Source organism: Dunckerocampus dactyliophorus, chromosome 14 (assembly GCF_027744805.1).
Source record: "Dunckerocampus dactyliophorus isolate RoL2022-P2 chromosome 14, RoL_Ddac_1.1, whole genome shotgun sequence".
NCBI lineage: Eukaryota > Metazoa > Chordata > Actinopteri > Syngnathiformes > Syngnathidae > Dunckerocampus > Dunckerocampus dactyliophorus.
Genome location: NC_072832.1, coordinates 1712475 through 1738104, shown reverse-complemented (window position 1 = coordinate 1738104; position 25630 = coordinate 1712475). Strand labels below are relative to the sequence as shown.

Below are 25630 nucleotides of genomic sequence, written 5' to 3'. Positions count from 1 at the left end.
TGAAACGTGAGTAGAGCCCAACAGCTACTCCACAGTTTTCAGCGTTTTTCTGTACCACACAGGCTGGATGACAAGAGGGTTCACTCTGCATTGGTTTGATAGTGGAATGAACGGACAGAGTGAACCCTCCTCTCATTCTGCCACCTTGTGGAGGCGGGGTACGATTGAGTGGCTGCACAGCCAGAGCGCTAGCAATTAGCAAGCAAACGCTAATATGAATGAAGGCACAAAAGCCATGGTTTCTAAGCCGAATGCCGGAGCCCCAGTTTGGAGGCGCAGCAGAGCCTTCGTCCCGACAGTCAACACTGACTGAGGCATTTGATCGGCAAAGTCAATATAAAACCAAACAGCGCAGAATGGTGCGCGCTCGCAGACGGTGTCGCTCGCTGCATTGCAAAAGAAATGCAACCTTTCAATACGGTTGAAAAGCCAACATCTCGGAAAATGTTAGAAATGTTTGACAGGCAGTAGGAAGTGCCTGGGAGGACGTCCATGCACATGTCACTGACAGCAATTCCTGAACTGTATAACCGAGGGAAAGAAGGCGTGTTGAGGGACATCAGAAACATTGCATTTTTTTCCGCCACCACAGATATGTGGTCCAGCTCCAATATGACCCCCTACATTAGTTGAACAATATACTACATAACTCTGTGTGTGTGTGTGTGTGTGTGCTTTTTATTGGAGTGTTTTTTTTTAACAGAGACAGGGTCTATTTGTTATTGTTTTGGGTTATTATTGGGATTTTTGTGTAAGTGCAGTTTTTGCTCAAAGAGACTGAGAGTCCATTTTATTTTCACTGAGTCTTTTTTGGTTGTTTAATTTATTTAAAAGTTCTTGACATTCCAATTAATGTTAAATACTGGTGAGAAATTAAGGTTTATTGCTTTTGATACAAGGTACTCTCATTATTTTGCCATATAATTCATGAAAAAGCGGTCTCAAAAAATGTTGTCGATAATATCGATTATCGACAATAATGTCTAGGACAAATATTGTCCAGCAAAATTTGTTATCGGGACGGGCCTACTGCCCTCAGTCTCCCGTCAGATAAAAACTGTTGTTAGCATGTCTCATTTTGACCTGTGTGTTCAATATGTTTCCTCACTACCATTTTAAAGTGGAAAACAGACCATCCCAAACTGAGCCGCAGCATTTTAAAGGATCAGCATCATCACAATCACCTGCCGGTCAAACCCCCCCTCCAGAGTGCTGCTGTATAGTGATTAAAGCCCACCATTTGTAATGTGTCTGGGCCTCCCTCAGCAAGTAGTAAAATAGGGATCATGTGGCCTCTCAAGCCCCCCCAGCTGTCCCAACACCACCAACACCACCACAACTCAGCTCCCTTCCCACCACTGCCAATCAATGAATCTATTAGCCAGCCTCCTGCCCTCCAAGCGTGGGCATCGTCACAAAGCAGATTAGCTCATTAATGATGAAATTAATTCTTAATTGCTGATAATGGACGTGGAATGAGTTGATTGTTTTCAATGGGAGGATGCTATCTCTGATTGACAGCAAGGATTTACTGTCACGTGGACAAAATAGCATACAGGATGCTAAAGGTTGCACGTAGTCAGGTAACATGCACAAAATATAGCACATATACAATATTATAACAAACATTGGAGTAGGACTGTATTTATCAGAAAACGCAAAATGCTACACGAGCATTGTTCAGCACACATGACACAAAATAGCATGTTTAATGCATCCATCGTCAGGTGGACACATTTTAACTGTAAAGCTCCATTTTAGCCTCACATTTAGCTAAATCAGCGTGCAAAGATGCTGAAGTCCTTGTTCCACGAGGTCAAGGGACTGATAAAACAAAATACAGACATATGCCCACATAAACAGACATTTAAGCACAAGAAACGTATACATTGTTGGGGTTGTGAATAGAAAATGGATGCATGGATGGTTTCTCAGAACATTTCACGGCAAATAATATCTCTACGGCTCTTTTCATGTAAACCATAACCACGTGATCATTTCCTGCATCCAATGGGCATTTAGAGGGTTAACATAAAATAAAAACATGTACGCATTTGATATTTTTGATTACAGCTGAAGCTGATTTGAGCAAAAAAAAGTAGAACAATATTAATCTGTTTTAGCTGTTTTTGGGAGTAGATTTTTTTGTCCTCTCGGGACCTGAAAGGGTAGTAAATGAAAGGGACCCCAGAGGGTTACATTTGTATTTTTTTAGAGGGTTTTAGAAGCCACATGTTAGCCTCGTATTCATAAACTGTTAAATCCCAGCGTCCAAGATGCCAAATGAAGAATATTTGTGATATACTGTACCACTATTTCCTGCAAGGGGCTAAACATGCATTCCTTCTCTCGCGCTCTCTCTCTCTTTCTGTCTTTGTAGCGCAATAACGTCAGTTTAAACTTTCCGGGCCTGCGCTGCAGGCTGCGATTGGACCAGGAGGAGCTTACCTTCATGCAAATGAGCTAACGCAACCTTGTGCGCCTGTGAGGAGGAGGTAGACCCGCCAATAACACTCATGTGCTCCCAGCTGGACAAAAAACACCTCCAACTCCCAACTTCTATGCAAAAGCCTGCAATTAAGCGGACAAAGACGTCGTGTTAAATTTGATTGTGTGTGTGTATACATATATATATATATATATATACACACATATATATATATATATATATGAATATATATATATATATATATATATATATCTTCGCTCCTATCGCGCAATAAACACAGGAGGCTCCGAGCAGGTTCCGGTGGGTTTTCTGTTATGAGGCGACGATGAGTAGCGCAGAAGACAGCGGGAGCAAGTGCTCGTCGGGGCCCATCTCCAGCTTCACCATCCAGTCCATTCTTGGCACGCCGGCCGAAGCGACGCGCACAGGGAGCAAGGCGGCGTCGGGCCCCCCTCCGCGGAGGAGGACGCTGTCTGTCTCCTCAGAGGAGGACTGCAGCGGTGGGGAGGACTCGGCGGACTGCTTCTCATGCTCGGAACCGGGCCACGGCGAGGCATGCGGCCAGCACCGAGAACATGACTTCTCGTGTTTAGGTAATTTTAATGTATTTTTGCATGAATACAGCTGTTTCTAAGATTGGTGGCCACGTGATAAGACTTTTTTAGGCACACCCGCGCAATGCAAGTTTAAAATTGTGTCTTAAGAAAGATAACAATGCTCAGTTTGTATTATTTATTTATTTAATTTATTATTATAGCTAAATAAAACCTCTACATTGCTTATAAATATTACATTAACAGTTCTTTACTCAGATGATTTTTTTGCACATTATTTTTTATATAAATGTAAAAGAAATGTGACGCTAATTGATTTTTGTCTTGGTGGCACTCGTGCAGCATGATGATGATCTGAGCGGCGTGTTGGAAGTAACGAGCTGCGCTCTTATATTTGCAATCTAATGGCGGCAGCTAATTGATGGGACGTGTTTGCAGAGTGGTCGTCAATTGGCCGTTAAATGGCGCGCAGGGCTCGGATTAATACAGACGGGTGGGGGGGTTGTTGATTTAAAAAGTCACAGTCGATTTAGTGCAAGAGTGCACACTTCACTGCGAGTAAAAAAAAAGTGAGGTAATTAGATGTTTTCTCGCGTAATAGTAATGATAATGTGTCTTCTTGGTGGTCGTGCAGGTCCAGCCAAGGGGCTCCTGTCTGCCACAGAGGGGCTGACAAGGAGGCAGCACCTCCCCCAGCCTCTCCTCCAGGACTACAAGGAGGAGCAGGAGCGAGCCTGCCCGTCCCCCATGTCCGAGGAGAGGCAGGCGGACGGCGGCCCCGACAAGCAGCTGCAGGGCGGCTCGGCCAAGAAGAAGACGCGCACCGTGTTCTCCCGGAGCCAGGTGTACCAGCTGGAGTCCACCTTCGACATGAAACGCTACCTGAGCAGCTCGGAGCGGGCCTGCTTGGCCTCCAGCCTGCAGCTGACCGAGACCCAGGTCAAGACCTGGTTTCAGAACCGCAGGAACAAATGGAAGCGGCAGCTCTCTGCCGAGCTGGAGGCGGCTAACATGGCCCACGCCTCGGCGCAGACACTCGTGGGCATGCCGCTGGTTTTTCGGGAGAACTCCTTGCTGCGCGTCCCGGTTCCTCGCTCCATCGCCTTCCCGACGCCCCTCTACTACCCGGGGAGCAACCTGCCGGCTCTGCCTTTGTACAACCTGTACAACAAGGTCGAGTACTGATGGACTCCGTATTCATGTCCTCATATTATATCCTGTACATACACGACTTTCTTTGCTGGGGGGGTATTAACTAATACTCACTCAGCAGTGACGCTTCCCTCATGTATTAAATACACCATGTGTATTATCAATTATCATCATTTTATACTTTTTATTTGGGATTTTAGCCTTCATATCACCTTTAAATTGATTTTGTCCTCTATTATTTTTAACAATTAAAAACGTAATTCTTCCATTTAAGGGGAAAAAATGTCATTGTTTGTATATTGTAATCTGCAGGAATAACCGCATTCAATAAATTTTCTATTTCAGTCCGACACAGTTTGACTTGTGGTGCATTTTTAGCGCGACATAAAGCTAATTTGACACGTGTTCAAATATTTTCCAATTCACGCTGCATTGTGCTGCACCATGTATGGATTTTTTCCCCTCATTATTATTTTATTCCCCATCGATTGACGCAAGCAAGGAGGGCATGCAAATCTTTTACATTATTTGACCTGATTACGCTCCTGTGAATAAAAAGGTGACAATTGTACACATTTTATGTGAAGTAATACATTTCACATTTTATGTGACTCGCCAGCAATTGTCATTAATCAGACATGCTTCCCATTTGTTTTAATGAATGTTTAAGGTTTAATGTTTAAACGTATCATATTGATTTGCAATCATTTTAAAGGCCCTGCATCCTCTGCACACACACACACACACACACACACACTCCAATGTCTTGTGGTTGATGGCAAGTGATAAAAGTCTCTCATTTGCCAGCTTTTCTAGGGTGTCACATCATGTACAGTGCAAAAGGAGCCCCCCCCCCCCACCCCACACACACACATCATTACAGCTACATTACCTGCGACTGCAGCCAAGCTCCACTGGCCTGCAGATTACGCCTGACCCAATTTGGGCAGCAGACGCCTCGTGTTTCAGGTAGAATGGACAGACAGCAGCGATCATTTATGGGTAACGGCAAAAAGAGAAGAGGCGAGATGAATTTGTGTCACATTGCTCGAAGAGGACGTGCGTGTGTGTGCTTATGAGAAGGAGGTTTGCTTGAATGAAGCTCTTTATTAGCTTCCAAAGTGCTCATTATGTCATCAGGTGTGACGGCGGCGTGACGCCCGTGGGGATGGATGCTTGCACCCTGCACTGACTCTTGCGTGACCTGTCACCTGTGTGTGTTTGATTTACAGCCACACCTGACAGAATGCGAGAGATGAATAGCAGAGGGAAGGGCGGGGTGCTTGATAGGGTGCAGGCTGGACGTGAATTACACATTTTAATAGCAAAGGGGGCAATGAAAATGATTTGAGGCGGTTTAAAGTGCAAAGAGACAGCCGGACTGGCGTGTTACGGCGATGAAGATTTGTTGAGACGATGTGTTGTGCCTTTGGATTCATCCACGTGCCCGCTAAAGGGGCGAGACGCAAGTGTAATTCCTACAAGCGTGTAATTTATGGTGGGAGTAATGGGAACTGTGGGATGGAGGACGAGGAACCCATGGAGCCTTGCAACCCACTGGACACAGCATTAGGTACACCCAAACAACCACTTTTGATTGACATGTGGCTTCATTTTCACAAAGCTGAGGGTCTTTTATTCTTATGTTGTATAGAACGAAGGCTCTGACCATACTTTCACATTGTTACCTCACCGAGTAGAGTCAGAAATAAAGTCCTGAATATGCCTAGTCAAAGATCCTCTATAGTACAGGAGCACTCTGCTGGTTTTAAGGACCCACTCGAAGCACAGGAGTCAAAGATTCTGTATCTAACAAGAGCACTGTGCTGTTTTTAAGGACCTCCTGCTGTAGTCAAAGATCCTTTATGTGACAGAAGTTGTCTGCTTTCTTTAAGTTAAAGATCCTTTATATGACAGGAGAGCTCCGCCGTTTTTTAGGGCCAACTGACAAAACAGTAGTCAAAGATCTTCTACATGACAGGCGTTCTTTGCTGCTTTGAGGACTTACTGCAAAAACGCACGTCAAAGATCCTCTATGTGACAGGAGCACTCTGCTGTTTTGAGGACCTACTGCCAAAACATTAGTCAAAGATCCTCTATATGACAGAGGTGCTCTGCTGTTTTAAGGACCTACTGCTAAAGTTGCAAAAATGCAAGTCAAAGATTCTCTATGTGACATTGAACACTTTGCTGTTTTTAAGGACCAAAAACAACAACAGGAGTCAAAAATTGTCTATGTAGGAGCACTGTGCTGTTTTTCAGGACCTACTACAAAAGGCTACCGTCAAAGATCCTCTGTACGACAGAAGCGTTTTGCTGTTTTTAAGGATCTCCTGCAAAAATGCTAGCCAAAGATCCTCTATATGACAGGAGAGCTCTACTGTTTTTAAGAATCAACTACAAAAACACGAGTCAAAGATTCTCCATGTAACAGGAGTATTCTGTTGTTTTTAAGGATCTCCTGCAAAAATGCCACTCAAAGATCCTCTGCGTAACAGGAGTGCTTTGCTGTTTTCCAAGATATACGGCAAAAATGCCGGTCAAAGATCCTCTATATAACATAAGGGTTCTGCTGTTTGTAAGGACTTACTGTAAACATGCTAGGTAGAGATCCTCTATGGGACAGGAGTGCTGTGTTGTTTAAAGGAGCTACTGCAAAAAAGCTACCCAAAGATCCTCTATGGACCAGGAGCATTCTGCTGTTTTTTAAGATCCACTGCAAAAATGCAAGTCAAAGATCTTCTATACTGTATGTCAGCAGTGCGCTGCTGTTTTTTAGTCAAAGATCCTCTATGCAATGCAGCGTGATAGTGTAGTGTAAATGCATCCTTGAATGCCACATTAAAGTCATTTTTAGGAATCTAGGTCCTGTAATATCCTTCAACTTTTCCGTGTAATTCCGGTTAGAGAATGTCAAGTTTTCAGAAGACAGATGAATAAATACATGTGAAATAAATACAGCGTGTACAGCGTGTATCATTTGAAGTGATGACGTAGGTACTTTAGCCACTTCATGATGTCGTGGTTAGTCCATGAATTTCCGCACGTGTTCCGGTGAAAGCCTTTCAAAAAAAAAAAGGTCTCCAGATGAACTCTGTAAATAAACAAGACGGGAGTCAGTCGAATCATTTGAAGGAGCCGAGAAAGCAAACTTAAGCGTTCTAATGCTCCGGCACAGAAACTTAATTTAGCAATTTGCTGGAAGACAAGACGGCAGGAAACAAGGCAATTTGCCACGTGCGCGAGCCTCCCGGGAGGTCATTATCCCTAAAAAAGAATGCCACGCCGTATTAAGATGTGGCCGCATCAAAACGAGGGAGACAGCCTCGTTAGGAGTAATTAGCAGGGAATTAGAAACATCATTTAACTAAACGAGCAAATAATGTCCAGGATATTGAAGAAGCTGCCTGCACTTCTGCCGACCGCTGCCAGTGCCATTACAAAAATTGTAGGTCTTTAATAGAATAATGACATGCTTTATCTTGCCAGAGAGGGTCTTGGAGTAGAGGCGGATGATGTAAAAACAACTGTTGCGGGCCTCTCTGTCCTCAGTGTGGTCTCGCTCTTGAGTGCGCAGCATAAGGCCTTCCAGATAATCCCCCTATTATCCTTAGAAATACAGAATGGAGAGCAGAAAATTGTATCTCCCATCCATTATTGTGTCAAAGGTAATGCTAATGGACTTATCTGCCCAGTAATAGCCCGCTTCTCTTCAGCTATAGCGTCGCCTCTAATAGTTAGATGCATATTGCACGGGCGAGGGGGCCACTTTAAAGAAGAAATGCCTGCTACTTTAACAATGAGGCCCCGCGGGCATTTTTGCCCATTACACGCCCCCCCAAAAATCCTAAATTTTTGGTAAAATATTGTTCTCAGAGGGTTTAACGAGGTGATGGGAACGCTTTTTATTGTGGTTCAAATAACACAAGCTGCTTGTGCGGGAACATCTCAGCACTGTTGATACTTATTCACTCAGAAATCTCAAACAGAAGACTTTGAAAGCGAAGGAGCGCATGTATTCTCATGCAGTAAGTGTTTTTATACTATATTTTCAAGGCGCATGCTATAGGAATTCAATTCGAATTTCGCGGCTTCACTCAATCACGGTTTTTCCAACACACATTAACTCACTCAATCCCAGCCATTTTTCAAAGTAGCGGCCATTTTAGACGATTATGACTGATCTTGCAAGGCACACAGAACATTGTGTTCTATTCCTATATAAACATGGAACCCACCAAAAGAAACACTAGACTCTCGTCTTTCATCAGACAAAAACCTTTGTTTCTACCTTTTTCTGTTCTTTAGTAATCAGCAGTAGAACATAGGTAAGTTTCAGGGAAATACCAGTTCCCGACTAACAAAGATACCGCAAGATAAACAACACAAAAAAGGTTGTTTCAGTTTATTTACAAACATAACACCATGAGCTAATTACAGTCGCATACTTGGAACTAAAGTGTGTGTGTGCACGCGAATAGCGGTGTTATGTGGGGGTGTTCTTTCATGTCTAGAAGGCTCTAATAATGTAAAAAATACATTTTTAGAAAATTGTAAAGAGGGTTTTTTAACAACAACAAGGAACTCATAATGCTAACACGTGAGTCTCTTTTATGTCTTATTTGTGTCTTAAATGGCTTATTTACTCTTATTTTCCACTATACTGGGTAATGCGCGTGTGAAGGTGACTATAGGGGTGTTCTTTCATGTCTAGAGGGCTCTAATAATTTATTTAGAATTTAATTTATTTAGAAGACTGTGAACAGGTTTTCTATGCCATAACTGAAAATATTCCATTTATAACAAGGAATTGTACAAAATTTGCACAAAAATTCAGTTATATATATATATATATATATATATATATATAAAATCAAGATAATTGTGTTTTGTGATGGTAGTGTGCCACTCTGGGGGTTCACGAGTGCTGCTGGCACAGGGGGGAGCTGCGGTTCATTGAGGGAAACATGAATTCCAACATGTTCTGTGTCATTGTGAAGCAGAGCATGATTCCCTCCTTTGGGAAAGTGAGCTGTCCAGCGTGATGACAAGTGGCCAAGTGTGTCTCCTCCTGACCTCAAGCCAAGTGAGCACCTGTGGGCATCCTAAGCGGAGGAAAGGAAGGTGGAGGATGCCACCATGGAGGAGAGGAAGGTGGAGGATGCCACCATGGAGGAGAGGAAGGTGGAGGATGCCACCATGGAGGAGAGGAAGGTGGAGGATGCCACCATGGAGGAGAGGAAGGTGGAGGATGCCACCATGGAGGAAAAGAAGGTGGAGGTGGAGGATGCCACCATGGAGGAAAGGAAGGTGGAGGATGCCACCGTGGAGGAAAGGAAGGTGGAGGATGCCACCGTGGAGGAGAGGAAGGTGGAGGATGCCACCATGGAGGCTGTCTTTTAAGTCATCTTCAAGATAGACGCTGTACACTGACTACTTTAAAGTTTCCTTGAGCAGATGTACTGTGGTGTGTCCACTTTAGTGGGATTCTGTACATACTGTAGTGTGCGTGGTGAATGTCAGTTCATTGAGGCTTCTCGTTGCTTGCCCAGAGCAATGACATAACCACATTTGGCTCCCTGCATGTGCCTGGTAGCCCCCCCTCGTCATGTTAACACAATTTCCCTGCAGCTCCTTCATTTTCAGTTGATATGAAACAGAATGGTGAAGAATCTCTTGTGGGCTTTAACCAATAATCTCTAAATACAGGAGCTGGGATGACCCAAAAACCTTGTTACTCCACCGCCCCCACCTTCAAATTCATTTAGGGAGTGAACAGGTCTAGAGAGTCGTCTGCTTTAATGCATTGCAATCGCCTTTAAAGGCCCGGGGAAGAATATATGCTCCAGAAGCCGCACAAAAACTCCAGACTAGGGATTTAGCAATGGATTCTCCGTCACGGGGTGTCTGTTGTCCGTCTGTTCTCCGACCGCAGCCATGACAGACTTGGCTGGGGGGGGGGGGGGTTTATTCCTAAGTGCTGATGTGTCGCAGACAGTTTGGCTCTACAAGGGCCTGTTACACGCCGATTAAAGAGAGGGAAGGAGTGCTCCCGTGGGGCGGCCTAGTACATTTACCCCGACCGCAAAAAGGTCTAACGCTTACGCCCTGCTGCTGACATGACCTTCAAACAAGGTCCCTCAGCTGCTATGACGACTAGGATACCGGAACTATCTAGAAAAATAGAAAAAAACCTATCAGATGCTTTTTGCCATATTCGTTATACTGTAATCCCTCATTTATTGTGGTTAACTGCTTCCACACCCGATTGTGATCAGTGAATTTCCGCGAAGCAGGAGTCCTTATTTCTAAATTGAATATGTTTGTAGTTAGAGCATAGAAAACCTGTTTATGTTTATTCTAAACACAGGTTTTAACATTATTAGAGCCCTCTAGGCATGCAATAACACCCCTACAGTCACCTTTACACTCCTGTTACCCAGTACGGTAGACATTATAAGAGTAAATAAGACATAATTAATTCAATGTGTTCCGGTGCTAGTAGAGGAGCAGAATGGGCGGCGGACAGGAAGTTTTCAAAAGACAAAAGACATAATATAGACTCACATGTTAACTACAGGAGTTCCGCAAATTGGCAGCCACGTTTCTGTCAGACTACCCCAGGACAGATGTGTCTACAGATGTAGTTTACCACCACCGACGTGTGCCTGAGGAGTGAATGAATAATGGCTTCACTTCATTCATTTCTCTAAAAATCTATCCATCCATTTTGTATGCCGCTTATCCTAATTAGGGTCACGGGGGCATGGCTATAAAAATCCAATCCATTATTATTATTTTTATCTCAACTTCACGCTGCTAAAACAACGTTATTTTTCCTCCTAATATGATGCCGTTACTCTCGGATCATTGCCACTTTTTCTTGTTAGATTACAACTTTTTTGTCTTAATATTTTGACTTTATTCAGATTAAATTACCGCTGATTTTCCCATTTTTGCTGTTTTCTTGTTAAATTCTAATTTTAGAATAAAAAAACAGCACTTGGGCCATCCTGGACTGCGGTGCCAATGGTTTTCTATAGAAGCCCCGTGCTGACACATTTCTAACCATTAGTTGAGTGTTGGGTTTCACATGCAGAGTGCATCCTGTGGCTCGCCGTCAGAGTCGCTGCGGCAGCTTCTCTTGGTGGGTGGAGGTGTGATGGGGATGGTGGAGCCCGGCCGTCCCACCTACAAGTACAATGCATCACGGCAGGCACTGCTGTAACCCGAGCCCCCCCTCTGGCCCCGGTGTGGCCCGCCGCAACGCACTCCCCGAGATGCTTTTAGAGAGCTTTTGGTCTTCAAAAGAGTCGTTGTCACATTAGAAAGTAATTAGCCGCGCCCCAGGCTGAGGATTCCCTGACCTGACTCATTCGGAGCACCCCCCCCACGCCCTCTGCACAATCCGTCTTGGTGCGAGGCGGCTGGTTAGGCACGCTGTCCATGCGCGGGGCAGGGGAGCAGATGGGAGAGTCCCATGGTGGCGCAGGTGAACAAACCTCAAGAGGTCACCTAGAAAGGTTACCAGGTAATCCATCTGATCCTGACGGTCTGCAGGGAGCTTTAAAGATGACTCACCCTACGGGAACCATTCGTACATCACATGCGCAATGACCCGTGACTCAAAATAATCACGTATTACGCCGCAAACTTTCCACTACTGGAAACGTAAACCAGATGCAGAAACATCAGCGCCGAGAAGCCATTTCAGCACATGGCCACCTGCTCCCGCAAGCCTGCAGGCCCCGCTGGCAAGAAGCTTTCCTCTCACTATTAGACCAACTAATCTGATTGGAAGGAAGACGGAGGTGGGAGAGGTTGGATAAGGTTGGGATGGGGGGCGGGGAGTGACTTACAAGCCGCATGCTGCAGGGTGGGACTCGACACCGCCAGGCCTCTCTGTTGTGATCTGGTCCTCTGATGGTCTAAAAGCAGCAGTAGCCTTCAGCATGAAGAGGAGGACACACCGTGGGGGGCGGACAAAGGAGAGGGCACTTGGGAGACACACACACGAGACGACCCATTTTTCAGTTTCTTTTTTAAACTAAGTTGTGAGATTGTGTGCATGTTTCTGTTTCTGTAAGAACGATAACGGTTGCACTTGTTCATCATTTATTTATTAGCTAAAATTATTATTGTTGTTACAGCAACAAAAAAGATCAGAATATAACGATAATGATAACATTTATTATTATTTGCATTACCATTACTGCTACTGTTATTTATACTCCTGCTCCTTCTCAGATGTGCTGGATCGTATGTTTACAGAATATTTGTGTACTTATTTGTGCTCTACACTGTCATATTCTAGGTCATATTCTAGCACGTCTGAAACAGAAACACAAATTCATGTGAAATCATTGGACTATTTATTTTACCACCAATAATATGATGGCAACAATTGCTGTTATTATTTTAGATATTTTATAATCACTGTCATAATTAACATTAAAAGCAGTTGTGTAAATAGTTTACAATATAATTTATAATGAATGTATTATATATCAGATTATCCCATCAATGATTGGAAGATTATTGATATCTTTGCATTATTTTTTGCATCATTATTTCTTCAAGAATAAATATTGATTGTACTATACAGCATAAAAATACAACATTCTACAATCATAAACATTAGAGAATGCTAATGAAGCGTTGCTAACTAAGCGCAATGGGAATGCAAACAATAATGAAATAATGCTTAATTCATCTACTCTGGTGAGTTTAAAACTTAAATACACGACAGGTATGCACATGCTAAATATAGCACGGCCGTATACGTGCACTGGACGTGTCACATTACAAAGGAACATTGTTGGGAAAGACGTTGTCGTGCATGGCAGCGCTACAGGACTCCCTGGGTGCTGATGTGCCGAGACACGGGAGAGAGCGAAAGAAAACACACGCTTGTTAAAGCAGCGGCAGCCAGAAGAGAGCACTGAGAAATTGGCCAATTAGGAAGTGGCCCATCATGTCAAACTCATTTGCAAAGGCAAGGCTTACCCCTAAGGGGTGGAAGGTCTCCATCAAAGGGTGTCCCCCACGGGACCGCACAGAGATCATTGAAGAAACGCTGATCCCTTAGCTTTTGTAAAGGAATCTTCTAATTACAATAAATCTCCACTGCCAGCTAAAGACGGCAGCGCGTGATACAGGGGCCACATGATAGGGCCCTCGCCCAAGGCCCTGCAGCGAGCCTATAGAAGTCTTCCATGGAAGACTGATAGGAGCTGGTGGCTGAACTTCCACCGTGCTTTGCCAGGCAGGTCAGAACCTCAGAGAGAGAGAGAGAGAGAGCGAGAGAGGGATCAGCAGCTGCTGGATGAGGCTGACCAGCACCCGTGGGCCCATACAGCCTCTGGTCCCCCACCCATCCCAGATTAGTATCACTATCAGGGTTAGTCCTGAATTTAACTTGTTTTTTTTAACAAACTAGTTTTATAAATAACTCTTTTTTATTGTCTTTCTCTTTATATGACTCTGCAGTATAACAATCATGTTTGTTTCCAGTAGTACACATGGTAGTTTATACGCTGTACTCTATGTACTGTATGTACTGTATATACTGCATATACTGTATGTACTGTATGTACTGTATATACTGTATGTACTGTATGTACTGTATGTACTGTATATACTGCATATACTGTATGTACTGTATATACTGTATGTACTGTATATACTGCATATACTGTATATACTGTATGTACTGTATGTACTGTATGTACTGTATATACTGCATATACTGTATGTACTGTATATACTGTATATACTGTATGTACTGTATATACTGCATATACTGTATGTACTGTATGTACTGTATATACTGCATATACTGTATATACTGTATGTACTGTATATACTGTATGCACTGTATATACTGCATATACTGTATATACTGTATGTACTGTATGTACTGTATGTACTGTATGTACTGTATATACTGTATATACTGTATGTACTGTATATACTGCATATACTGTATATACTGTATGTACTGTATATACTGTATGCACTGTATATACTGCATATACTGTATATACTGTATGTATTGTATGTACTGTATGTACTGTATATACTGTATATACTGTATGTACTGTATATACTGCATATACTGTATATACTGTATGTACTGTATATACTGTATGTACTGTATGTACTGTATATACTGTATGCACTGTATATACTGTATGTACTGTATATACTGCATATACTGTATGTACTGTATGTACTGTATATACTGCATATACTGTATGTACTGTATGTACTGTATATACTGTATGCACTGTATATACTGCATATACTGTATATACTGTATGTACTGTATGTACTGTATATACTGTATGTACTGTATGTACTGTATATACTGTATATACTGTATGTACTGTATATACTGCATATACTGTATATACTGTATGCACTGTATATACTGTATGTACTGTATATACTGCATATACTGTATGTACTGTATGTACTGTATGTACTGTATATACTGTATGCACTGTATATACTGCATATACTGTATATACTGTATGTACTGTATGTACTGTATATACTGTATGTACTGTATGTACTGTATATACTGTATATACTGTATGTACTGTATATACTGCATATACTGTATATACTGTATGCACTGTATATACTGTATGTACTGTATATACTGCATATACTGTATGTACTGTATGTACTGTATATACTGTATGTACTGTATGTACTGTATGTACTGTATATACTGCATATACTGTATGTACTGTATATACTGTATGTACTGTATATACTGCATATACTGTATATACTGTATGTACTGTATGTACTGTATGTACTGTATATACTGCATATACTGTATGTACTGTATATACTGTATATACTGTATGTACTGTATATACTGCATATACTGTATGTACTGTATGTACTGTATATACTGCATATACTGTATATACTGTATGTACTGTATATACTGTATGCACTGTATATACTGCATATACTGTATATACTGTATGTACTGTATGTACTGTATGTACTGTATGTACTGTATATACTGTATATACTGTATGTACTGTATATACTGCATATACTGTATATACTGTATGTACTGTATATACTGTATGCACTGTATATACTGCATATACTGTATATACTGTATGTACTGTATATACTGCATATACTGTATATACTGTATGTACTGTATATACTGTATGTACTGTATGTACTGTATGTACTGTATATACTGTATATACTGTATGTACTGTATATACTGTATATACTGTATGTACTGTATATACTGCATATACTGTACTGTATGGTGGTGCCTTGGTTAATGTCATTAATCCCATCCAAGTCAATCCAACAGACTCTAACCAAAGCACATTTGCACACGTATGGCAACACACAAGTCTTGTTTGCCTTAAACGGCATATTCACTCTTCCTGTGTTGGCTAATAGGAGTGTAAAGGTGACTATGGGGGTGTTATCTCACGTGCAAGGGCGCTCTAATAACGTAAAAAAAAACACGTATAGAAGATCGTAAACAGGTTTTCTCGGCTGTAACAACAAAAATATTCCATTCATGAATACGGAATCCTCCTTCCTATCCCAGCTGACATTTGACTTTTTCTGACTTATTTCTAGGGATGGATTAACACCTAATAGTTGGGTTAATATGGTAGTTACTATTGCAGGGGGTGTCCAAAGTGTGACCCAGGGGCCATTTCCTTTTTCTTTTCCTTATTTATTGGCCCACAACATAGTCTACAAAGACAACTCAGCAAAAACAAAAAAGTTGAATAATTGATCAAAATAATAATAATAACAACATGTTTTGTCACTGACACCACAAAGCTGACATAAAGGCTGTTTATTCCTGAAATAGATACCATTTTATTCACTGCGTGGCTTCCTTTGCAAAATGTTGGGAGAATGAAAAAAGTGTCAGCTGAAGTCAAAGAACACGAAGAATGTTGTGGTTTGTTCTGTGCTTCAGCAAGTCCACTTTTAAGTCGAGAAAAGACAAGTCGAGTCAAGTCAGAAGTCATACGCTTGAAATGTTGAAGTCCTCGCAAGTCTTCCGAGTAACAACGTCACCATCTATCAAATGAAGGATATCATAGCAGAGAATGTTTGCATCTTGCAGAACAACCCTCTTTGTTCCTGCTCACAGCAAACCTGTGTGTGTGTGTGTGTGTGTGTGTGTGTGTGTGTGTGTGTGTGTGTGTGTGCGCATGCATGACAGCCGGCTCTACCACTGACCAAAAGAGGAGGAAGAGGAGTAGGAAGGCAGGGCTGCAGTTTGTTCTTCCTGCAATTAGCATTCACGGTTAGCTAAGCAGAACTAATGCAGCGAATCTTTGAGTGTCGCGTTACTTGTCCTTACTGGCGGAGTACCTGCAGGCCAGATTAAACTGTAGCAAGATGACAACACCCCCCCGCCCCGCCTCCCTCATGTGTCTCAATTACACGGCCTTTATTATTAGCTACTTATTGGTAATTCCTTTTCAACTTCAAAACAATATGGTGCTGTTACAGGGCGCGGCTCGTACTGAGACTGTAATGTCGCAAACAAACACAGAGGGACAAGTACTCGCCATTTTGCATTTTGATGCGACTTCTTTTTAGGTGACGGGCTTCACGTTACAATAGCGGCTGTCAGGTGTCAACACGGCAGCACATGCGTCGCTTGCGCATATCTTATGGCGCCTTTCTGCTCTTAAAAAGCGAGATGTGGTCGTCATTCAAGTGGCAGGCTCGTCTCCGCTGCAGGGACATTTTAGCATGTGTGTCCAGAGTGAATGATCTCATGACTTCCTTTCAACAGGGAGCAGGCTCACCATGTCACCATGATGGCATGTGGATGATCTCATGAGTCTAAAGTGACACAGCAGCATGGCCTTTCAGCACAACTGAAAAGGAAATGCAAGTAACAGGATTGCATTATTAATTAGGACAAATCCTGCAGGTCTGTTTCGTTGGTTTTTTCCAACCGAAATAACAAAAGCTTCTCGTACCAGTATTGCAAACCCACATAAATACTTCATGTAACACCTCTGTTGAACTCATTCAAAGCCAAAGACGTATTTAGAAACCAGATCGCCCGATCCCAAACACGTATTTATACGTCTTTTACCTTTTTTTGCACGAGAGTCAAAAAGAGGTGATGATGCAACTGCACACTAAAAGAAGTCACTTTTCCAGCAGTTTTAAGCCATAAAAGCGACCACAAGGTGGCAGAAGTGCATTTGATAAGCGCTCGGCATGGATCTTTTGTGTGTAAAAACACACTCGACAGCAAGGAGGATGTGGGAGAGCGTGGGGGAGTGTAAAACAAAATGTTTGATGTAAAACAAGCCTTTTTCGTGTTGAGCTGTCACAGAAGCAAAACATTTGTGTCAAAGTGAAAGTTATGCATGAAATGTATCTTTCCACAAAAAGCTGTTTTTCCCCCTTTTTTAACCTACCTATGTTCTACTGCTGATTACTAAAGAACGGAAGAAGGTAGAAACTAACTTTTGTTTCTTTTGGTAGCTTCCATGTTTATATAACCATAGAACACAATACTCTGTGTGCCTTGAAAGATCAGTCAAAATGGTCTAAAATGGCCGTCTTGTGAAAAATGGCTGGGATTGAATGAGTTAATTAACCACAGGTTCTCCTATTGCCATCTGGTGTGTGTTTTACAAAAGCAAACAACCAGCTGTGGCTGTAGGCAACCTCCTGACCTCCGAGGCAGTCACTGCATTTTAAGTATCATGAGTGGGCATGAGTGAGCATCCAGCAGCTTTATCTACCTCTGCATGCACTTTAAAGCTGTTGTTGGCACACTGTTGTTTACAATGAACTCATGAGTGCTGGCTGAGCAGTTTACGCCTTTAGCTCTGTCACAACATTGGTTCTGTTGCTGCAGTGTTGTGCAATATACGGTGGAACCTTGGTTAGCGTCATTCAAGAAATAAGAACTAATGTAAAGCCAATTAATCTGCTCCAGAAAGCCAAAACTGTTAACACAAAACAGGTTTTTATAGTTTTACAATTATAGTTGGACGTGCAGAAAACAATTCCAAATGCACATGGAGTAAATACTGCACATGGAAAGCAGGAGTGGCCAAACGTCTTCCAGCGAGGGCCACATTGTGAAAAATGAAAGTTAAAAAATGATTTATTTTTTCTGTCACACTCTATGCTACTAAAATGTGAAAATGATTTTTCCTCATAATATTATGAGTTTATTCTCATGAAATTGAGACTTTTTTCCTCATTAGAATACAACTTTTTTTCTATTGATTTTTTTTTACTTTATTGTTGTAAGCTCTTTTCCATTTCTGCTGTTTAATTTTCATTTTTTCATTTTCACCTTTTTCTATGTAAATTTTCTTCTTTATTGCCATAATATTTTGATCTTATTCCCATAATACTGTAAATTTTTCCCCAACCTAATTTTCCACAAATTACAATTTTATTTTGTTTTCTTTGTTTCTCATAAAAAAAGTCTTTTTTCTTTAATATTTAAACTTTATGCTCCTAAAAAGCCCTTAGTTTCCCTCATACTATTACAATGTTACTCTTGTAATATTTTGGACTTGATTTTTGTAAAATTACTGCTGATTTTTCCATTTTTGCTGTTGTCTTTTTTTCATTTTTCTTGAGAATGCACGCAAAGCGAGCTAAAATTGTGGCAGGAAGTTTTTACGTTAACCAAAAAAAAAAAGAAGCTAACTGAGGTTCCACTGCACTTGTTCATAAATGACCACAAAAGAGAGCTGCCTTTTGCTTCCACCTTCTCATGCTCTCCAAGTCATAATTAAAGTTCCATCATGAAGTTCTTATGTAGAATGAGCTTCTCAAAAATACCACGCAGTCCTCTTCGGGGTTTCGATCAATAACCCCCCGCCTATACTGTAATTAGCGCACTCACAGCATCCACTAATAAAGGGAAGTTGAAATGATATCATCAGCAAGTGGCCCGCATTTTAAGTGGTTTTGTCGTCTGTGTATTTTCCTTGGCTGTGTTGATCCTGATCTAATCAGCAGCAGTTCTCTCAAGTGTTGTCTTATCAGTTACTAACAGGTACAAGTGGCCCAAGTGCTCCCAATTGATCCGCTAAAGAGTGTCCCTGCTTCTTGCTCTCACCCCGCATCCGCCCCCGCAGCCAGGAGGACACTGTCGGGTCACGCGGGACCTGGACGAGACGCCGGCCCTAATCAATAGGCCCTCTTGTGAGCGACACAGTTTCTGCAAACGACTGCACTTCTCGCTGTCGGTGCCATTTGCCGATTGAGAGCCAATATGTGCATTGATAACGTTGACACTTGATAGCAAGGACTGACCAGTTGGATTAAGAAGCAAGGTATTGCACAACATTTCTCAGCATGCCAGGTGTCCCATCGCTACATACAATGTCAAATACAAAATATCAACGTGGCAAAGTTGCATCCTCTCAGTTTTCACAATGTGGCCCTCGCTGGAAGAAGTTTGGACACCCCCGCTTCAGCCATTTTCATGCTTGAAAAGTTAGGCAAAAATACGTAACGTTTGCATAAACACGTATATTTTTTGAGCTAACAATAGGCCGAAAAACCGTGACAGAGTGAATCTGCGAAATGTGAAGCGCGATGACTGGATGCCTTCGTTCTCTTGCAAATCCAAAATGGGAGGAGACTGTGACTATCAAGTTAGGACGAGGGTTTGGGAGCGAGCCACGTGTGAAAACCAGACCTGTTTCTGGCCGTACCGACATTTGTGATTCGTTTGTGATTTGCTTCCTAACTAAACGTGTGTCCCTCTTGCGAGCGTGTTTGTGATGTGATGTCCCTGTTGAACCCACTCCACGTCCCATCTCAATCCAAAAGATTGCCATGTAATAAAGTCCTTAGCGCGTGCAACACTGACATCCATACAAGTGAGAGCAGAAGAGCGCCAAGCGGAAGGAGAGTTTCTCCATGATTGCGAAGGGGGGGTATAAGGTCAGCGACTAATTTGGCGCTTGTACGACATCCGGTCCCCTCGCTGTTTTCCAACAAGGAACAGTCCAAGCTGTTACCCTGTAGTGATCATCAGCTCTTCCCTGACAAGTGATTACCAGTAATTACCTGTTTTTCCTCCCTCTCCCTCACCCCTTGCACCACCTTGCCCCCCCCTTCCTTTCTGCCACCAGCTATTAGCCTAACTGGCTGTTGTGGAGCAAAGAGGGAGGTGTGTTGAGAACAAGGCAGGCTTTTATGGACTCTCCCCCACCAGCGCCACTCCATTTGGAAATTAGCGGGTCCCTTTGCTTTTGAAGTCGGCGTAAGCACACCCTCCTTTTTACGAGATGGACGGCGTACTTACAGGTCACGGGCTGATCAAGAGGTCCTAAAGATAGCCTTTTCACCGACACGGGCCGCGTCTGCTGGGGAAATCAAACGAATCACTCCGCACAAAGCCTGGCGTTTATGAGCTTTAACGTACACAATCCATTTACACTCCGCTGCCCGTCCGCTTATGGATTTGCCAGCGTTGGCTCGTGTTGGGTGCAGCATGTCACCGTGGGCTCAGTCACAGGCCAAATCCAATTGAATCAAGTACATGACACTGTCCAGCTCAGACCTCTGCCAAGGCACGACACGCTTCACTAAATGATCCACGCGCCTGAACACCAAGCGCCTGCAATATGCTTTCATTTCGGGGAGAATAACGCGGTCATCCAAATCCAACATGCAATCATGCGGAATTGTTGATTAATCGCGTCTTGAAGCAATTGAGGCAAAATGGACTACACTACCCGGCTGCCACCAGCAGAGGCGCTGTTCACGCTCAAGCGCAGTTTGTAAAAAAGCGTCAGATACCGCAGCGGTCTCCGCCCGCCGGGCCGCGGCCTGTGGGCGGGGCAGAACCCTGGAGAACTTTCAGAAGCAATGCTAATTAAAGCTGCAGGTCAGTGACCTACGTATATTACATGTACCAATTATGATGAAGATGTGACCTTGGAACTGAGTTATTAACGTTTACAGGTTCATGGTGAGTTGTCTGATTGGTCATCAAAGTTTGTTGCCATGCCCCGCCCACTTCCAATGGAACAGCCTAAATCCTTGGCAATATAACATCGCTCGCCTGTCTAGTGGCCGTGATTTTCATTTGGGCTCATCGGGTGGAAGCGCCTCGGACTAGTTAGCTGAAATAGACCAAAATGGCCGACTTCCTGTTTGTTTTAGAGCAAACGTGTTCTTGAGAGCTTTTCGTGCGTCCTGTCACGATTGACGCCTCCACCAAATTTGGTGACGTTCTGTGAAAACGGTGGCGTGGGCTATTTTTTTTGTCAAAATTGAAAGGGGCAGCTACTGAGTGAGTTTTGGTTGTTCATGTTGGGACCACTAAAATATCACATTTTTTGCCACATTTCACACCCTTGCAAATGTTGGGTGATTTTTCATCCGTGTTCACTCTTTCGGTACCAAATGTTTCTTTGGAAGGTTCCATGTTTAAGTGCCGTAGAGCACAATACTCTGTGTGCCTTGAAAGATCAGTCCAAATGGTCCAAATGCCGCTACTGAAGGGGTTGTCTTTTGAACAATGGCTGGGATTGAATGAGTGAAGACCCTCAAAAATGGGTTTCCCAACATACGTTTAGTTTCACTCAATATTATATCAACCTCATTACAAATGATATTTCTTTTTGCAATAAACCAAGAAAATAAGAACTATTAAACACATCTAACAAGGACCGGTACCGTATCTGTACGTCACCATCTTTACTTCAACTGTTTTCCACTTTGTGGCAAAATGAAATCAAAATCGGAAGGGTTGAAGGAAAAACATAAAAGCAAATGACAAAGTGACAAATGACAAAGGTGGCAAAATAATCAACATATTGTTGCATGGAATCTCTTTTATCGCTAAATGCTGTGTTTCTTCTTCTTATGAGAAAACTGAAAGTCTCGGCTTTTATTACACGTCTTTTTCATATTGATGCTGAATATATCGCCCCTTGTTGCTTTTCACGTCATATTAGCAAGGTTGTAAACGGGAGGCAAGGTTAGGCTGACCAACAACACAGCCTTCCTTCATCACATGCACGCACCGCCAACTCGGTCTGATATGAATCCAGTACGATCGTTATTAATGCGCACTGCCTTCAATCGCAACGCTGCAGGGATGAATGGGACACCGCCATTGAGTGTGCGTGTTAAAAAAATATGCACGGTGCCAAACAACAGCGCAGACTTTGAAATTTTATTGATTGCGTCACTCGCCGATAATATGATGCACGTCACACTTGACAACGTCGTAAGAGGAGGCGCTATGCGGGACTAATGAAAGGGTTTACGGGGGGGAGGGAGATGGATGTTGTTTTCTACAACATTAACCTTGCAAATGGCCCGCAGCCACACACGCACACACGCACATTTGACATTAAGCCAAAAATCCCAAAGCATTAAAAATACTCAGACTGGAGTATGAAATATGAAAGGCAAATAGATGAAAATCTTCTTAGCGTCACAATGGCGCTTGTGGCAAAAACATGAGGTCATTTAAAAAGTGTCCGCTGCAGCCGCCTGCTGGTGGGGATGACAGATGAGGCTGGGAGGGTATGAGGGATTGGTGGGGAGGTTGTAATGGGAGGGGGTTAAACCCTTCCAAAATGAGTAATCTTACATAATAATATCCTCATGTGTCTTGATAAGAGCAAACCTGGAACAAGCGGGCGGCGCTGACGGACAGTCGCCGACCCGAGAATGGATATTGAAGCACCCCCCCCCAAATATGCTGGCTGAACGTCTAATTTGGCAGCTACATCTTCTTTAACGCCACCCTTACCGGCGGCTACAGCCATCAATCCACAACACGCCTTGCAAAAAAGCCTGTAATGTGTCGCTTTGGAGTTTGGAGTGTGTTGCTGTGTGCACACACACACGCAGCAAACGGCCCCCGAGTACATCGGCTCCCTGCTTCTGTTTTAACTGGGAAGTAATTAAGGGTTTCAGTCAATAGCAGGGATAAAGAGCCCGTTTGGGAGGTGTTTACGGGTCCCCAGAGTCGTGGCTTTTGGTGGAGGGCGCGATGGGGACCATCCATCCAAAGTCAATGACCTGACAGACCCCACACTCAGTTACTGATAATACAAAAGAGGTCATGTTGTCTAGAAGCAGTGTGCTTATAGTCGGGGCCAAACAGTACAATCGCGTGTGTTCCCGGTTAGCGTCCAATAGAATACAAGACATACAATCTTGTAGCGTTATTAGCACACTGCATGAGTCCAACTGTGTTCTGAACATTGCTGTTGTTGGGTTTTTTTTTTGTTTTTTTTTTAATCATCCTTACTCATCCGATTAGATAAAAAACAAAATGGCATCCCGAACCGGAAGTTACGTCACCCGTCTACGACGTCATCAGAGGTTGACTGTCAAAAGCGTTAAGACAAAACACGTAGTTTATACTTTTACATGCATGAGTCGACATTTTTCCCATAAGAAAAAACGTTTCCCATATTCTTCGGTTGCCATAAACAATCAACGCCAAAATGTTGCCTCGGTGTGTTCATTTATTGCTTTCATTCGTCATTTAGATGCGATTAGAATTGTTCTGTGCACGTAAAACTACAATTGTTGCGTGTTAACGTGTTGTGTTAACATTTTTGAGAGTCAACTGCTGATGACATCACAGACGGGCATCATAACTTCCGATTGCGGTTGCTATTTTGTTTAGCTAGCTAACAGGATGCTGGCACGGAAGGACGTTTTCTGATAAGAAAAATATATTAACTCATTCAATCCCAGCCATCTTTCAAAGTAGCGGCCATTTTAGACTATTTTGACGGATCTTTCAAGACACACAGAATATTGTGTTCTATGGCTATATAAACATGGAACCTACCAAAAGAAAAGACAAGTTAGTTTCTACCTTTTTCCTTTCTTTAGTGATCAGCGGTAGAACATAGGTAAGTTTCAGGAAAATATCAGTTCCTGACTAAAAAAGGAGAAAGCCAGCTTTTTGTGAAAAGATACATTTCAAGCAGAACTTTCACTTCGACACAAATATTTTTTGCTTTTGTGACAGCTCAAATATTTAAACAACTATACCAACATAAACAACACAAAAAAAGGTTGTTTTACATCAAAATAACAATTTATTTACAAATATAACACCATCAACTTTTTGTAATTTTCACATTTGGAACTGAAGTACGTGTGTGCGTACGTTAAAATGTCCCTACAATGCGTAAGCTTCTGCACGCTACACTCCTCCACGCTCTCTCATTTCCTCCTTCCTGTCAGGTGTGATTTTTCCGTTCACATGATCCATTCTGAGCTCTTATCAAATGCACTTCTGCCACCTTGTGGCCGTTTTTATTTTTAAAATTGGTCTGAAGTGAAATGATTAGTGGAGAGTTGCATCAGCACCTCTTTTTGTCCCGTAAAAGATGCATAAATGCAGTCACAGCAAAAATGATGAGAGCACCCTTGTTTCTTCAGTTTCTTGTTCATTTTAATGCCTGATACAACTAAAGGTACCTTTGTTTGGACAAATAACAAGGACAACAAAAATAGCTCATAAGTGTTACATTTTTTGGCAGTCCAATGCTATAGCTATTCATGTAAGAACTTACTGTAAGTGATTTTGGTTATCATCAAGAAAAGCATGGAAGTTGCTAGATATCAGCTCTTAAAAGGAACTCTTATGCGCTCCAGTATATTTGTTATCATCATCATATTTGTCCAAACAAATGTACCTCTAGTTGTACCAGGCATTACAATGCATCAATAAACTGAAGAAGCAAGGCTGCTCTCATCATTTTTTCCATGAGTGGACGTTGTTGGGGTCGGGTGTTCGGGTGTATAAAAACGTATAAAGACATCTTTGGCATTGAATGAATCAAGAACACGGATGGACTCCAGCAGTGTATGAATTACACAACAAGATGCGCCATTTTGGATGCTTACTGGTGAACGCACACAAACCGGGGCAAAATTGTGGTGTAAATTTTTGACCAAAAAACACGCTAAATTGGGCAGACGTTAACCGAGGTTCCACTGTATTCATTGAAAAATAATCCAAATTTTACACAAAAGCTAAGCGACCTAGCGGTGACCTTACACCGTGATTGTGGCGTACCGTTACACCTTTACTTCAGACGCACTGTTTCTTTTGTGGTACGCATGAGTCTCCCTCTGCTAATCCTAATCAAAAGGCACAGATAAATGTTTGAGGGGAGAGGCTGAGAGGTCGGCCCTTGCCCCGCACCCCGCTCGCCTGAAAAGGCGACCAAGAAGTGGAAAAAAGAGAAAAAAAAAGAAAGAAAAGGACAACGCTGCCTCTTCTCCGGGCCTCGGCGCTAATGCATCTGACTGGAAAGGCGGCGAGAGAAAGGCGGGAAGGCGAAAAGGAGAGCGAGAGAAAGGGACTGGTGCTCGAGAGGACAAAGAGACTCCAAGGTGTGCACTCGGCATTTGGTAATTGGCAAAAGAAGCTTCATTTCTTGCGGTGATTTCCTGTCTTTTTACC

At 42.6% G+C, this 25630-nt stretch overlaps 1 protein-coding gene across 1 annotated transcript; it reads left to right on the top strand.

The window, feature by feature from the left end:
* Positions 1–2774: 2774 nt before the first annotated feature.
* On the top strand, positions 2775–4498 carry hmx2 (H6 family homeobox 2). The gene is made up of 2 exons (XM_054799039.1): positions 2775–3042; positions 3638–4498. Exons 1-2 carry the CDS (start codon positions 2775–2777, stop codon positions 4186–4188), a joined length of 819 nt encoding a protein of 272 aa, XP_054655014.1. The 3' UTR covers positions 4189–4498.
* Positions 4499–25630: the final 21132 nt, after the last annotated feature.

Excerpts from the sequence above, each read along its gene's own strand:
- hmx2 (XM_054799039.1), top strand. The coding sequence starts at position 2,775 with ATGAGTAGCGCAGAAGACAGCGGGAGCAAGTGCTCGTCGGGGCCCATC. Across the intron at positions 3,043-3,637 it reads ACATGACTTCTCGTGTTTAG|GTCCAGCCAAGGGGCTCCTG; the intron begins GTAATTTTAATG and ends GTGGTCGTGCAG.